The sequence below is a fragment of the Hippocampus comes genome, unplaced genomic scaffold, assembly GCF_001891065.2.
Source record: "Hippocampus comes isolate QL1 unplaced genomic scaffold, H_comes_QL1_v1.1 scaffold168, whole genome shotgun sequence".
In the NCBI taxonomy this organism is placed as follows: domain Eukaryota; kingdom Metazoa; phylum Chordata; class Actinopteri; order Syngnathiformes; family Syngnathidae; genus Hippocampus; species Hippocampus comes.
The window spans coordinates 1,255,863-1,270,724 of record NW_017805955.1 but is presented as its reverse complement, the minus strand read 5'-3'; the positions used below and the strand labels follow the sequence as shown (position 1 = coordinate 1,270,724).

Below are 14,862 nucleotides of genomic sequence, written 5' to 3'. Positions count from 1 at the left end.
GATTCTATCGTCATCTAGTGGTTGCAGATAGTTTTGCATGCAAAAACAATGACGCCTATTGACTGCCGTGTCTCTCCTGTGCAGTAGTTGGCGCTGTGTATCGGAACATATTGTACATTACAAGAGGAAGAGGAATCGCTCCTGAAGAAGACTGGTTTGAATTTTGGCAAAAGAAGACGGCTGGCAAATTAAGAAGAAAAAAAGAAGGATAACTGACACTCGAACTCTCTTGCTGAAGTAAGTGTCACTTTTGTTATTTGGTGGGTCATTGTTTGGAATCGCTTTTGTGTTCAGTTTTGCTACAAACAAACATTAAAAAAAAAGTAAAATGTGTTGTCTTTTAGCACCCTCTACCGGTAGAAAGTTAATACCGCGGCTAACCAGAAAATAACTTCATTACATACGTAGCGTGGTTGCATTTTTATTCTGATTGATTCTGATTTTTTTTTAATTCAATATTGTTCCGTCAAGGGACACAACAGTATATGTGCGATATTCATCGCAACATTCACAGAGACCAATTGAAATCGATTCCACAGTCGTTGAGGGTAAAAATGTAGCTCTGCCTCCGCTCATACGCTGTAATAAAAAAAAGCATATACTGTACAGTATACAAAATAAAAAGTGAGTCATAAGTCAGCTCTTATTTCTTTATTGAACTTTTCGCTCGCGGTTACAGTTAGTTTTCATTCCGTTTCATGTTTGACCGTAGCTGAGCATGAATTCCCGGCTAAACAATAAAGACTATCATAAATCGAAGACACCAGCGACGATTAGGCTTCCTCTGCATTTACATTCCCCCCCATTGATGTTAACGTGGGCGTAAATGCAAAAGAAGATGTAAAGAAATGGTTTAAGGTCACTGGCTCAACTACTACTAGGCAGTTATTAAAGTGCAAGCAGTATTTCTGCCCCGTTCCAAACACCTGCTCAAGTGTTTGTACAAAGCTAATTGCTTGGACTTTAACAATAATGATGCTTCATGCAGTGCAGCCGGGTTTTTTTTTCTCTACGTCAAAATGTGTGGAGAAGAAGGGGGACTTGATGTTGACCTCTCGCTTGCTTTTTGGCGCAAGGGCGCGTCTGTCGTGATGCGGATGACGTTTTGGTGACGGTTTGTAAACATGGCGGGAATGTTGTCATGTTGTGTTTGGGTGTTCAGTGTACGGTGGGAAAGTAGGGATCCGACAGCCGCAACTCTTCGCTTTCCAGAAGTCCCCTACAATTAAAAAGAAGAGCATTTCAAGCCTTGAAATAACTTTTTTTTCTTCTTTGTGGAGCAGTTTTGCGATTCAGTGACTTCATCATTTTGAGGAGCAATTCTTGTAAATGAATCTCAGGAACCCGAAGCAAGCGTTTCATTAATCAGTAAAACAGTGTGCGTGCGTGCGTGCGTGCGTGCGTGTTGCGGTAAGAGTGTGTCACCTGTACGCGGCGATTTCGATGTCTAGCGCCATCTTGACATTGAGCAAGTCTCGGTACGCTCTCATGTAGAGCGCCATCTCCTGCTTGGCGTCGTCAATGTCTCGCAGCAGTTGGCTGATCCTCGTCTGGGAACGGAACACGAAACATTGGGATGGATTTGCGAGGACAGAACTTGGAATGCCCATGCGCGACAAGATTTTTTTTTCTGGCGTCTTTTGTGGAAGGGCTTGAAGGTTCACCTGGTACTTGTCCACCTCTTTGGCCTGCGTCTCCTCCAGCTCCGCCAGCTGCCCGTTGAGCGCCTCGACGACGTTCCTGAGAGCCTCGATGTCGGAGGATCGGGCCAGGAGCATCCTGCGGTACTCGGCGGTCTCCTCCCGAATGGCGCGCGCCGCCTGGCGGTCCCTGCCGGCCGCGTCCGCCGCCGCGCCGCACTTGCTCTTGTACCAATCCTCCGCGGCTCGCATGTTCTCGCCGGCCAGTCGCTCGTACTGCACCCGGACGTCCCGCAGCGCCTCCCCCAGGTGGGGCCGCATCGCCGCTGCCGCTGCCCCTGATACCTCCTCCACGCCGATGTTGGCCACCTCCAGCTGGGCCTGCAGTTCCACGTTCTCCTCCGCAAACACCTTACAAATGACACGTACGCCATGTACAGCTTTTAAATTTCATTGACCAGGAGTGTCTAAACTACAGCCCCGTACAAAAATTTTCTGGATCTACTGCAAATTAAGCCCATCACCCATCTTAGGGCATTGCAAAAGAGCGACGGACCTTCTTGAGGAAGACCATCTCGTCGCAAAGGGACGCCACGTTGGTTTGGGTGTCAAGGTAGGAGAGCGCCGCCCGTCCCGCCTCCTGCCGGGCCCGCATCAGCGCCTCCTGGGCCCGCTCCCGCCGCCGCGCCTCCTCCTCGCAGCGTTCCCTCACCCTCCCATGAACCTCCTTCAGGTAGTCCCGCTCCGCCTCCATCCGCATTTTCTCTCGGCTCTCCGACTCCATCTCGGCCCTCAAACTGCGCGCCGCCTCCTCGTAAACCCCCCGCAGGCGGGACGGGTTGCTCCTTCGCCCTCGCAGCGCCTCCAGCTCAGCCAGCAGCGCCCGGTGGTGGAGCTCCAGGAGTCGGACCTTCTCGGTGTAACCTGCGAAGCGGTCGTTGAGGTCCACCAGCTGCTCCTTCTCCCGCAACCGCGAGCCGAGGACGCCGGCCCGGGCCGGGGAGGATGACTCCTCCGGGAGCCTCCTGCGGGACTCGGGAGATGCAGGTGAGGAGCGGGAAGGGGATGATTTCAAGTGCGAACCGCTGAAGTCGCCCCAAGGTCGACGGCAGAAGACGGAGGAGCTCATGGTGATGTTTGTTGTTGTTTTTTTTTTTTTTATGGAAGTGAAATGGATGTTTTCATTAGAAGTCCCCCTCGTCCTGCACACAATGAGCGAGCATTTGTGCACTGCACCACCTCGGGGATGCTGCAGACTTTTATATAAAGTACACGCATACACGCACACACACGAGTGATGTCAGCAGCCATCCGGCCAATAGCAGTCGGGGATGCTGGGATGCTGCAGACTTTTATATAAAGTACACGCACACACACGAGTGATGTCAGCAGCCATCCGGCCAATAGCAGACTTCTGCAGAGACAGTGGAAGTTGCTCTTGAAGCAATGAACAGACAGTGCAGTACAAAACCGGCTTTGCTGTCATAATAGTGGCACCGAAAATAGCAGCCATGTAGAAGGCTGTTTTCATTCGTTCCAGTCTGTTTTTTAATGACGCGAACACAAATGTCAAATTCATCATCTTGTCCCTTTATGCAAATGTCCCTTTTCCGAATATGTGGGTCGGGCAAATACTTCTGCTTTTGTTTTTTATTTTTTTATTTTTAAGAAACAGACATCAGGAGGGTTACTTCAAGTTGAATTACAAATAAAATACAAATGTATGAAAGCATTTCAATTGAACACGTTATAAGTAATCAATTTTACATATCTACTGCCAGTCGTCACTCATTTGAGTCACTAGAGGGCGCCCTATCACTGCCGCCAATCCGAGTGTTTGCGACGTTTCTCGCGCAACAAATGCAATTTTTTTTTTAATTCAGAGTTTATGTACAGTGAAAATTCCCCCCCTGCTGCCCACTTAGGTAAAAAAAATAAGAGCATCGAAAACATTTGCTTTTCACACACAGAGACTTTGGAATGTTGCTCCTCTGCGACCCTTTTGAAACATTTTACAGGATCCATTGGAGCATCTTGAGGAAACAATCCGTCAAATGCATTGTCATGTCGACATTCTGCCGTTTTTTTTTTTTTTTTTACATTCGATGATGCCAAACACCATCCACGTGACATGAAAAAGTCAACATTGCTGTGTGTAAGAAATCCGGGAGGCGACATACGTTAACACGGTGTTACTTTGGTACTGGTTTGATGTCACTTTTCAGTGCGTACATGCATTTTTTTCCGAATTGAATTCTATTTCACCTTTTTTTTTAAAACACATTTGTCTCTTATTAACCACATACACATTTTTCATTTACACTTGTCGTGAATCCACAATCGAGATCAGACCGGGATTAAACTATGTTTAACATTGGATCTTAACACCTTTCATTAAAATGCTAACATTTTGTCTCTGTAAACCATCTCAACAAGTTTAAAATTGCAAAAGTGCAAACTGAATTAGATCTGGATTAATACACATAAAACGCCTCTCTGACTTTCTTCGAAGTAGATAGAACATATGGTGGAAATTAGATCATCATTGTCTCGTATAAAGATATAAGTGGGCAGATAATTGAAATATACTATTAGAAACAAGATATTGAAACACTTTGAATCAGTCCGGATATGTAATCAGCATCATATCTGGATTCAATTTCGTTTGCCGTTGCAGCATACACCACGTTCAAATTGGACATGGCCTTTAATTTTTTTCTCTCCCAACCCATAAAATGACTTCGACATTTTGTCTTTCGTAACCCATCTGAAACATGTTCCATTTGCATTCACCCTAAATGTGCAATCCGGATCAAATCCGGTTTTACATCATTTTGGTCCAAATGAATTAACAAATAGCAGAGATGATATTATTTGACCTCCTATAAATGAGAGTGAACGTGGGTGAATTTTTAACCCCCCGCAAATGATTGGTGGTGACCTCCTACCCATCAAAAAAAAAAAACTTGCGATGAATGTTTTTCAACCTTGGCGGCGGTTATCCGGATGACATGACATTGACATTCAGGAGAAGAGTTTGAGCCTCTTGCCGGGCGCTCTGCTCCCCTTAGCCTGCGGCATCATCCTGTGGCCCCCGGGCGGCTCCCTGGCGGAGAGCGGGCAGTACTTGATGGTGTGCGCGTTGTCCCCGTTGGCGCTGCACAGCGGGCAAGTGTACGCCCGCAAGATGGGGCACAGCACCCGGCCGTCCGCCGTCTTCAGAATGTGCGTGCCGTACACCTCCTCCGGGGCGCCGTTATTCCGACAAAACACGCACACCCTGGGCTCGGCCTTGCCGCGCGCAGCCGGCTTGCGTCCGCGCTCCGGACCCTCCGCAAACATCGTGGAGCCGCACCCCGCGTAGGCGGCCGCGTCGTCTCCGTCCCCGGCCGCCCCGAGGTCGCCGAGTGGCCGTCGGCGGAGCAGCGAGAAGCACTGCCGGAGCTCGTCCGGCGAGTCGTCCAAACCCAGCGTGGCTTTCAGCGACTCCGTTATGGAATTGGGGCCGCTACACCCGGTCGGGCCCCGGATCCGGTTCGGGGCCACGAGGGTGGACAAGCCCAGGTAGTCGTTCCAGAAATTGAAGGTGTAGTTGTACGGAGACAAGTAGCGGCGCTCCGCCAAATCCATCGCGCGGGCAAAAGTGTCCGCATGGGCAAACTTTAATTGCGGGAGGTTCTCCTCTTCTTCTTTTCGCTTTCGCTGTCGTCTTGTTTGGACTTTTCTTCCTCTTGCCGCTGTAGCTGCTTCCAGTGTGCGGGACAGGCAACGTGCAGGCGCGGTTAAGTGCCCGTCATTAGCAGGGTGAAGGGGGCGTGGCTTTGGAAAGGAGGCACCAGTCAGATCCCCACCCCCCCCAATCTCACACTGACTCTTTTCCCGAGTCCTGCATGTCCACATGATTCGTCAATATCGTAAGCGGCGAGGAGATGCTTGCACCGGGCTACAATTTCAATCATCTGTCGTCCAGAACACAAAAACCCGCATTTGGGTGCAGCGGACTGATCAAGTATCCGCCAAACGAAACGCGTTGCGTTCCAGATGATGGACGTGGCACGCGCGCGTGCTCTCAAACACGGCGTCCCTTTTGTTGAATTTACAGTGAGTGAACGTGAAGTGATGACCCCATCCCGCACCTGCTATGCCTCCCCCTCGCATCAACCCCCCAGCACCTCCCCTTTCTACCCCATTGTCTCCACAGCAGGCCGCTCATGAATATGCATTCAACCCGAACGTGTATGCGCGCGCACACACGCGTGTCATTAGCCGGTAAGGCAGTCGGTCGCACACAACGACTTCAGCTTGACTGCGAGCACAATGACCGCGGTGATTTGCACACATTTGATGAGGCGCTGATTTATTGCTCACTGTGTGTGTGTGTGTGTGTGTTGGGGGCTATTTCATGTAATTAAATTTGGGGAGAGAAGACAAGTAGCGTGTTTGAAGCCTGCAAAGAGGAAATTTCACATTGACAGTAGCGGCACACAACAATGAAAAATAGCCATATGTCATTGGAGATACTGTATATATTTAGCCTAATTGCTTTTTTATTTCTTGCATTCAAAAAAAAAAAAAAAAAACTTCAAGGATGGCACAAAACTGCTCAACAAGAAACTGACATTCAGTGCAAGGACTCATTTTGTGTTTTTTTTTTCTTCACAAAAATCAACTCACTCAAAATTTGAATATTATTCAGCTACTAAGTTTGTCCTGTATCATTTCAAATCCTCCCCCCCCCCTGCCAAAAAAAAAAATCTGTCTGTCTGTGCTGTGTGCATACATGTGTGTCGCACGGGCCAGCTGAACCCCCCCCCCCCGCATTAATAGCATAAAGTGCATAATGTGTCATTTATCCTTGGATGTCCCCAGACACACGGGAGCTTTCCTGGTAGTCAGTTGGGGAGTTGGGGGCGGGGGGGGCTCGACTCTGATCCCTCACCTCTGACCACTGCACTACCCCGTGAACGCCCACCCCTACCCACAGGGGATAATATGCAAGCGCGTCTCTTAACGGTTGCTCCATCTGCACGTCCGAAAATGGAGACCCCCCCAGACGGGTGCGGGTGTCACCGGCAGCGGCATCAGGGAGCCGCCAACAGGCCAAGGTCAAGGGGGAATTAAGCAGGGGCTGGCGTGGGCTGCCTTTCAGGCACATCAAGTGCTTTGTCGCCAGCTATTACTTAACCCTCATTCTGCCCCCCCTCCATTTTTTCTTTTTTTTTTTTTAATCTTTATAAACACACGCCTCCTCCTGATAAAATGTGTTCACCAGAGGGAAAATGGGGATCAATTGCTCCAGGCCCGCTTAAACAAACAAACTGACTGCACGGTGGAATATTCATCACGGGAAGGTCTCCGGTTTGTGCTCACGTTGCGTATTTGAAAAAGGACCGATTCGTAAATGAGCTGAAATAAACGCTTCGTTTGAATTTCTCTGACTTGTGTTTGACAACATTTCGAGCCGGAGCCCAAACTGCATCGACGATGTGGAAAAATGATCACGATTCAAACAGCTCAAAAAAATACGCCGATTTTTAGACCGATACCAGTACGAGTACTCAACTCTTGGGTACTCGCCAATACCGATACCGAGTATCCGATACCACTATTACTTTTGATATGGAAAATGTCATTTAAAGCGGTGAGGGATCATTTTAAAGAGAGACAAAGCATCCTTGTTGCTCGGCTAAAGCTCCTCAAGTGATCTGTTTTGTGCAGTCGTGTGTGTGTGTGATGCTTGACAAAACAAAACACCGAGTGAAAATGTCGACTGCTCCATCGCTGATTCATCAAGCAGCTTTTTGCAAGCGTGTCGTTTGACAAAAAGCTTTCTCCCTTTTCAATTTTATTTGCAGTTCATGAATAATGTCGGTTTGTTACCTCACAGAGAGCACAGATGGGTTCCCCCGCCCGGGCAGTAGCGCCGTCGCCGGGGCGCCGGCCAGATGGGCCACCCCGACAGGGGCTCGAGTTACTGAAGGCCGAGACGGGAGTCTGCCGCCTCGCACATTGGGGAATACCCGTGATGGCGGTTTACCGTCACGCCGCTGTGGACTTGCTTTGTGTGTTAACAAAGCACTGGACTGGTTGCCGGTTGCCGGTCACTGTCTGCGGAGTAGAGAGCGGATCTAACGCCATATATTTCGTCAACGACGGGCATCGATCCCCCGAGCGACCACGACACTTGCAAATGTGCTTTCCTCAAGACTCTCGTGTACAACTAGTGCGCCGCATTTCAAGAGAACAAAAAGCATCCGCTTTGATTGGCCACGATTGAAGTCGACTGTGGCCTCTCCCACAGGGGCGCAGCCCTCCCTTCAGTTTAGTTGAGAAGAACAAAAAGTCATTCCGGGACAATGGTGCCAATCTTTGGGTTCTAAAATTCTAATGACTGACTGGATGAAAAGACAACAGCTAACAAAGCACATTCGAACGAGCTGGACAGACGAAGGCCGCTGAAAATGAAACGGGCCGGCCGAATTCCCCGCGTGGCAAAGGTCCGATGGCGGCGCTGCATTCCTGCTAAAGTGGACCGTCGGGCTTAGACGAATGCGGACGTCCATCTGGACAGCGATCTGCTTTCAGCTCGTCGCCGAGAGCGCGTGGCCATTTCGCTTCTGGAAACGGAGAGCAGTCGCCGGCATTGTTATTTGGTCAGCTTGTGTGGCCGGTGTGGTGCATTTGGCAGCATTTGTTTATGATTGTTTGAAGAAAAAAAACAAACAAGGAGCACAAAAGTGATGACATTAGCGACTACTCAAGCTCCTTTTTGTCTTGTGTGACTGTTGTGCATTTGAGGGCATCTGTTTGCAACGTTTGCCCAAAAAACACCGAGCGTCAAAGTCAAGATGTTGACATGAGCGGCTGACAAAATTGCTTTTTGTGAATGAATTACTGTTTTGAATCTCATGTGACTGTTGTGGTGCATTCGAGGGCATCTGTTTGCAACGTACGCCAAAAGTACGACAGATGTTGACGCGAACAGATTAACCGAGCTGCTTTTTGCGAACAAATGACTTTTTGATTTCAATCTCGTGTGATTTATCTGCGGCGCCTGACAAACGGGAGCGCCGAGCGCTCTCGAGCAGCTTTTTATGTACAAAAATGACAAGTCAAGAGGTCGAACATCCGGCGTATTGAACTTCTTTTTGTGAACAATACAGCTTGCGTTAAATCTTATGTGACTGGTGTGGTGCACTTGCGACATCCGGCCAGCAGGAGCACCGTGTGATTTATCTGCGGCGCCTGACAAACGGGAGCTCTCGAGCAGCTTTTTATGTACAAAAATGACGAGTCAAGAGGTCGAACATCCAGCGTATTGAGCTTCTTTTTGTGAACAATACAGCTTCGTGAAATCTTATCTGACTGGTGTGGTGCACTTGCGACGTCCGGCCAGCAGGAGCAGCAAAACGAAGACGTACACGTTAGCCGACTTAGCGAGTAGCTTTTTGCGAACAAAGGACAGAACAGCTGCCGGTCAAAATTTGCGGTGATGGATGGATAAATTGTGTTGGAATGGAAAACGAAAAGGCCTGCAATTGACGGGGTCCTCGGTCATGATTTTTGCCCCCGTTTAGACGTGACCTCATTTCCCAAGGTCACATTTTAGACTGATCTGTCATTTTTCGTCTTCATTTGAAATTCACGTGCATGCGGGGAAGGAATTGTCATTTACCCCGTTTAGACGTGACCTCATTTCCCAAGGTCACATTTTAGACCGATCTGTCATTTTCGTCTTCATTTGAAATTCATGTGCATGCGGGGAAGGAATTGTAAATTTTTTATTTATTTTTGGATCGGCGGACAAACGTGCTCCATTTCATTCCTTTTCCATTTGCGTCGCTTGGCAAGCATTCCCGAGACTCTTTTGTTTGCCGGGATCCAGGTTGCCACGGCGACCAACCATCCCCTCATCTAAATCTTCCCGAGTTGTTATCTATGCTAATGAAATGCCGCACGCGCGCGCGATGGCCATTATCTGGCTTCATGAAACTCTCTCTTGTCTATGATTAAGATGCCAGCCACTTTATTGTCCTTTCAGCCCTTGGCGTTTACGATGTGAGCTTTGTGGCGCGCGTGTGTGCACGCACACACACACAAACACGCACACACACACACACACACACACACACACACACACACACTCTCTCTCTAATAGAAAGAGTGTCCAGTTGCCGAGAGCAGGCGTTTAAGATGCCAGCCACTTTATTGTCCTTTCAGCCCGGGCGTTTACGATGTGAGCTTTGTGGCGCGCGTGTGCGCACGCACACACACATAAACAGGCATGCTTTGGGGCTCATGTATTTGATTGCACTAATTGGCCAGCCTCACGGCGTCTCTGTGCTGCTTGGCAGAAACCAATGCGGAGGATTTCAGATGCAGCGGAGCCTTGGCTAATCGGTTGCAGCCCCTCCAAGAACACCACCGAAACTTTTTTTTTTTTTAAACATAAGAAAATAGCATTCAAGTCTTGTTCTTCATAAAAACGTGTCATAACATAATAAAAGAGAACGTCAGAGTCCAGACATCATGATTTGTTCCTTGTGCCTTCTTATGGTGTCACAAATGAAACAAAGACAGTCACAACTGCTATATAAGCGTCAGTAAAATGAGTTTTGTTTGTTTTGCAGGGTCTAAAAAGGTATGCCTGTGAGTTATGTCGTCTGTCTACATGCGTTGCTCCACCGTTTGTGTTCACCTGTCTGTTGTTTGAAGGGTTTTATCATGACCACAACGTCGATGCTATTTTTTTACCTTGTCCATCGTGTTTTGAGTTACGTTTTAGCATTAAGCTAGTTGACTTTCCGAAGGCAATATTATGCTTTTTGTAAAAAAATAAAAAATAAAAAAAATGTAAATCATAATGTTTTGCAGAGAATTGTCTCCTTTTTCCCTTTTATTCCTGGTCAGTTACAATTTACTGGTACTTTCCACTGTGACATCATTTCCAGTTGACTTGCATCATTCACGCCTTTGTCCACTTTGTGTCGGGCTTTTGACACCCAGAGGATGAAATGGCGAACTGAGAAGTTGACCTTCCCCTTTTAACGCGTGGCAGAGGCGCAAAACTCAATTAAGGGATTGATTGCTTGGCTTTCATTGTCCTCGGCGGCATCAAAGGCGGACGGTTTACTGGTTGCCTCGTCTTTTGTTCGGAAAGAGATTGACTCGGGCAATCAGCTGTGCCCTTTTTTTTGGGGGGGAGGTCTAAGCGACCCCCCCCCCCCAAAAAAAGATTCAATGGCATCCCCTTTCCTCGCGTCGCTGGCGTAGCGTGCGATGCATTTGCATGATGGCTCTTAACCAGGACAATGTCGGGGAAAGACGATCGACTGTCTTGTAAAAAAATTCTCGGAACGGGTCCTTTGTTGTCTCCAATGGAAACCGCGCCAATGCCTGAGGAAGAACAGCCCATCAGAGACAGAAAGCTGAAAAATGCTCAAATTTTGCTCAAATTGTTTTCATGCTTCTTGTGCAGAGCGTGCCTGTTCAGTGATGTATCGTTGCACAAAAGTGTAATGACAATGAAGCGATTCAACATTCAACATTCAAATTAGGCACGATTGTCAGTATGTGTGTGACCCGCTTAAATGGCCAAAAGGTCAAATTTCATTCAGAACTGTTTTTTTCCCCAATGAGATCCAACATTTGGACAAACTGGGTATTTATGTTCAAAAGCCGGGCTGCCTTATTGACTGACGTAGGTGTGAACGCAAGCGTACATGCTAGTTCTTAGCTATAGCATTAGCCGGCGTGGTGTCCATTTCGTTGAGGCTACTGCCAGGTGTGCGAAGACTGCTTTTGATTTCTCTGTTTCCTTTTTGTTGAATAAAGCGATTGAAAGCCCACAAGCGGCTGATTCCTTCTTCCAAAGCACCTTATCATGAAATACACTTCGTTCCAACCAGCGGTGCTAGGCTGTATTCAATGCTGTTTGCGTTAATGGAAACATGCAGTTGGATAACTGTACCGTACAATCCAAAATCTGTGATGCACTGAACTTCGAAGAAATGAAGCACAATATAGCGAGCGACAACTGTATTTCCTGTGAGGAAATTTAGAAGCACTCTGGAACAGTTTACTGTGAGCAAAAAGATTAGCTTTGTTGAGCTCCATTCACCATGTTTCCTTCCCACTAAAATAATTGAGCTGCCATCATTCCATTCTCCTGTCAGCTCGTATTTGAAATAATACTAGAACCGTTGTCCCGACATTGTAAATCTTCTCATTGTTACTGAGGGGGCATCGGGGGAGAAAAAAAACATGTCAACAGTAGACATCGGGGGCAGAAAAAGTGCTGTATTTTTTTTTAAGCCACAGCAAGGCAAAATAATGTCACCATCAATCACTGATTTACGACAGGAGACACATGCAATAAAATCTCACAGCTTTTTAAACGGTGTACTTCCTTAGCTGAAGGAATGTGCTTCCTTCAATGCAGATACAGTAATCGCGCGGCAACAGTCACTATTTGAGGCACTCCACCTGTGAAAAATGGCATATACACTGTATGTTAAGGAATTTACAAATTAATTACCAAAAAAATACATCCTTTAATTCTTATCTGAAAAATGAACAATTCTAAACCTGTGCTCTTTAAATTCCATTTTTAACTCAAAACTTTAACCACAAAATGAATTCCAAATTAAGTATAATGCTAGTCTGGTATCATAATTACAGTACTTTTACAGAACATTACTTCACCTTGCCAATTTTCCCAAAATAGCGTGTTTTTTTTTTCACAAAAGAAAAATGAAATGGGAGCTTTTCCCTCACTGAAATGGAATGTTTGACTGCAAACTTCATGAGTGGGTGAACAACTGAAGACATGGATGGACAACACTTGAGGAGAGGCTGCCCCCTGAAGGCGCTTGCTTGACAATCAACTGAAAAGCCAGTCAAATACAAAACACGCCTGCAGTTTGAAAAGCTCGTCTCAAAGTTTTTCAACTATGAAACGTAGCAAAAAAAGTTACTGAGACATTCAATGAATGGAGGATCGATTGTCAACAAACGATAACGGCAAAAATACTTAGGGTGAGGCACAGAATTAAACACGAATGGTTTCTGTTCATATTGTCCTTAAAAATACAAATTCTAAAATGTTGTTGTCATGAAACGAATTTTTTAAAATGGTGTTCGTCCCAAATTTCGTTGTTTTCGGACGATGGTGATTGTTCGCCGTCGGTAGAAAAAAAAGAAGCTCCTTACCGCCACCTGTCGCTCTGGAGTACAACAACCACAACATTGAACGTTTTGGAACGAAAACAACCGAACCCAGGTGGCGTTGACACGCTAGAATTAGTGGAATTCGGTCATGACTTATATTTGGTTATATTGAGGTCAGTGTGTGTGCGTTTATTAGCGTTTAACCTACTTTTAAATCCCCATAGCAATTGTGCCTGGATACCGACTGACTAGTGGAGTCGGGAAGCGCGCGTCAATTGGCGGAAAAAAGAAAAAGCTGTCGCATCAGATGCGTGCTGCTCAACGGTAATTTTGACCTCCAGAATATCTTTAATGTGCTTTATTTGGGCTTTGTCGCATCATATCGTCTTGTGTTTACTCAAGCAAGCTGCACAGAACACATCCACCTTATTAGGCGGGCGAGCAGTGAAGTTAGCCTAGCTTTGCTGCTAGCCTAGCAGCGTTAGTAAGTTAAAAGACAGTTCGGTGACACGCTTAGTGGGCTCGTCTCTTTTGAAGTAATCAAAATAACATTTGGTGACCCAAAGTCATCACTCAAGCGGCATTGTTAACAGTTGTCTTGGGTGTTCGAGCCACGCTTGTTTCGCCAGCTAGGTGGCGTTAGCAAACTGTTGCTTCTTGGCTAAGTTGTTTGCGACTCGTGATAAGAGTGCTTTTAGTCACTTCATGCCTCACTTTTTCTGCACTTGTGAACGACCGCGAGGGCGACGTCAACGGTAGGTTGGCGCATGTCCACGAATCGCATCGCGTGAACACGTCCTGTGATTCGTATTTTCTTTATTTTTTAACTGAAATAAATTGCGAATCACTGTGGAAGACAACATAACATTCTGGAACGACCCCAGGGCCTGCCGCATAGAGGCTGAGTTCGGAATCATTCACTCGTTCCCGAATCATAATTGAGGGATTCTGGACAAATTGATAGCAGTCATTTGACTAGGAACACTCTCTGGGCGCACCCTCAATTACGTCATTGCTGTCGCATAATACTAACGTCTGTTTAGATAGTTTTTTTTTTTTAATTAGCTTTTCGCGTGCATTTCATAATTACCTCTCAATTGTTTGTTTTATTACTGAGTAGCCATGTCCCATCTAAATGTTTACCCATAATAATAAACTTTGCTTGTAAAATATAATGTAATCCAAATAGCTCGAACATTTGGTGTTTTTGTGCTCGCGTCAAAACTATAACATGATTGGCTTTGGTCGGGGAAGTATGTTGGATTGAGTTGGAGTTTCATTTTGACATGAATAATGCTTTGCCGCCATTTTGTGGTCGTGGAGGTAGCGAAACCTTTTTGGCGGTGTGGCATCTTTGTCTTGTGGTCTGTAATGGAATATAAATGTTGTCCTATATGTTTTCGTGTGGGTTGTTTCCCAGCAGGGCGGATGTCTGCCGAGCTGTCCGACGATGAGGACATGAGCGCGTCTTTTGGAACAACAGCAAACCAAGCGGACAAAGCGGGAAGTTTCCAAAGTGGTTCTCACGAAAATGGCAAGCTGAAGACCAGTGTTCTGCATTCGCAGCTCCGTAGGAAATCTTTTTAGTCTTCACGTATTCTCTTCTAGTTTTTGGGGACTTTCGAGATGAGCTGATGTTTTCGTGACCTTGCTCAGAATTCCAGGATAGCGCTTTGTCTCCAGCCCTCGCCCTGTTGCCCGCGAACGCTGCCGAAGAAGCCAGTGTGGCAGACGACTCCCTATTCCAAAAAAGCGATGTAGAATTTCTACCTTTAAGGTAAAAGAAATGTTTTATTTACTTTTTTTTTTTTTAGTTCTTTATTGACCTGTCACTGCTTGAAAGACAAACATTGCCTCACACTGACCCTTTTTCTTACACGGTGTAGTGGGAGCTTGACGTATGAGAATAATTAGTCATGATTGTCACGAATGATGTTTGTGTTGTTGGTTTCCCAGCGCAAGTCCCGACTTTTCTGTGGCGCACGAGTCTGATGAGGGCTCCTTGTCTCAGCACCCTCTGGCCCAGGAGACCATGACCTCCGAGGGCGAGAGC

General features: G+C 46.7%; 2 protein-coding genes across 2 annotated transcripts; both read right to left on the bottom strand.

Moving 5' to 3' along the window:
* Nucleotides 1-636: 636 nt before the first annotated feature.
* neff2 (neuronal intermediate filament family member 2) lies at nucleotides 637-2,941 on the bottom strand. Its single transcript, XM_019890556.1, has 4 exons — nucleotides 2,197-2,941; nucleotides 1,665-2,051; nucleotides 1,426-1,550; nucleotides 637-1,219 (listed from the first exon to the last, which is right to left on the bottom strand). Exons 1-4 carry the CDS (start codon nucleotides 2,767-2,769, stop codon nucleotides 1,159-1,161), a joined length of 1,146 nt encoding a protein of 381 aa, XP_019746115.1. The 5' UTR covers nucleotides 2,770-2,941; the 3' UTR covers nucleotides 637-1,158.
* Nucleotides 2,942-3,897: 956 nt separating this feature from the next.
* Nucleotides 3,898-5,825, bottom strand: LOC109528189 (nanos homolog 1-like). Its single transcript, XM_019890557.1, has one exon. It carries the CDS (start codon nucleotides 5,538-5,540, stop codon nucleotides 4,665-4,667), a length of 876 nt encoding a protein of 291 aa, XP_019746116.1. The 5' UTR covers nucleotides 5,541-5,825; the 3' UTR covers nucleotides 3,898-4,664.
* Between the last annotated feature and the right edge of the window lie 9,037 nt (nucleotides 5,826-14,862).

Excerpts from the sequence above, each read along its gene's own strand:
- neff2 (XM_019890556.1), bottom strand. The coding sequence starts at position 2,769 with ATGAGCTCCTCCGTCTTCTGCCGTCGACCTTGGGGCGACTTCAGCGGT. Across the intron at positions 1,551-1,664 it reads AAGAGGTGGACAAGTACCAG|ACGAGGATCAGCCAACTGCT; the intron begins GTGAACCTTCAA and ends TTCCGTTCCCAG. Across the intron at positions 1,220-1,425 it reads ATCGAAATCGCCGCGTACAG|GGGACTTCTGGAAAGCGAAG; the intron begins GTGACACACTCT and ends TTTTAATTGTAG.
- LOC109528189 (XM_019890557.1), bottom strand. The coding sequence starts at position 5,540 with ATGTGGACATGCAGGACTCGGGAAAAGAGTCAGTGTGAGATTGGGGGG.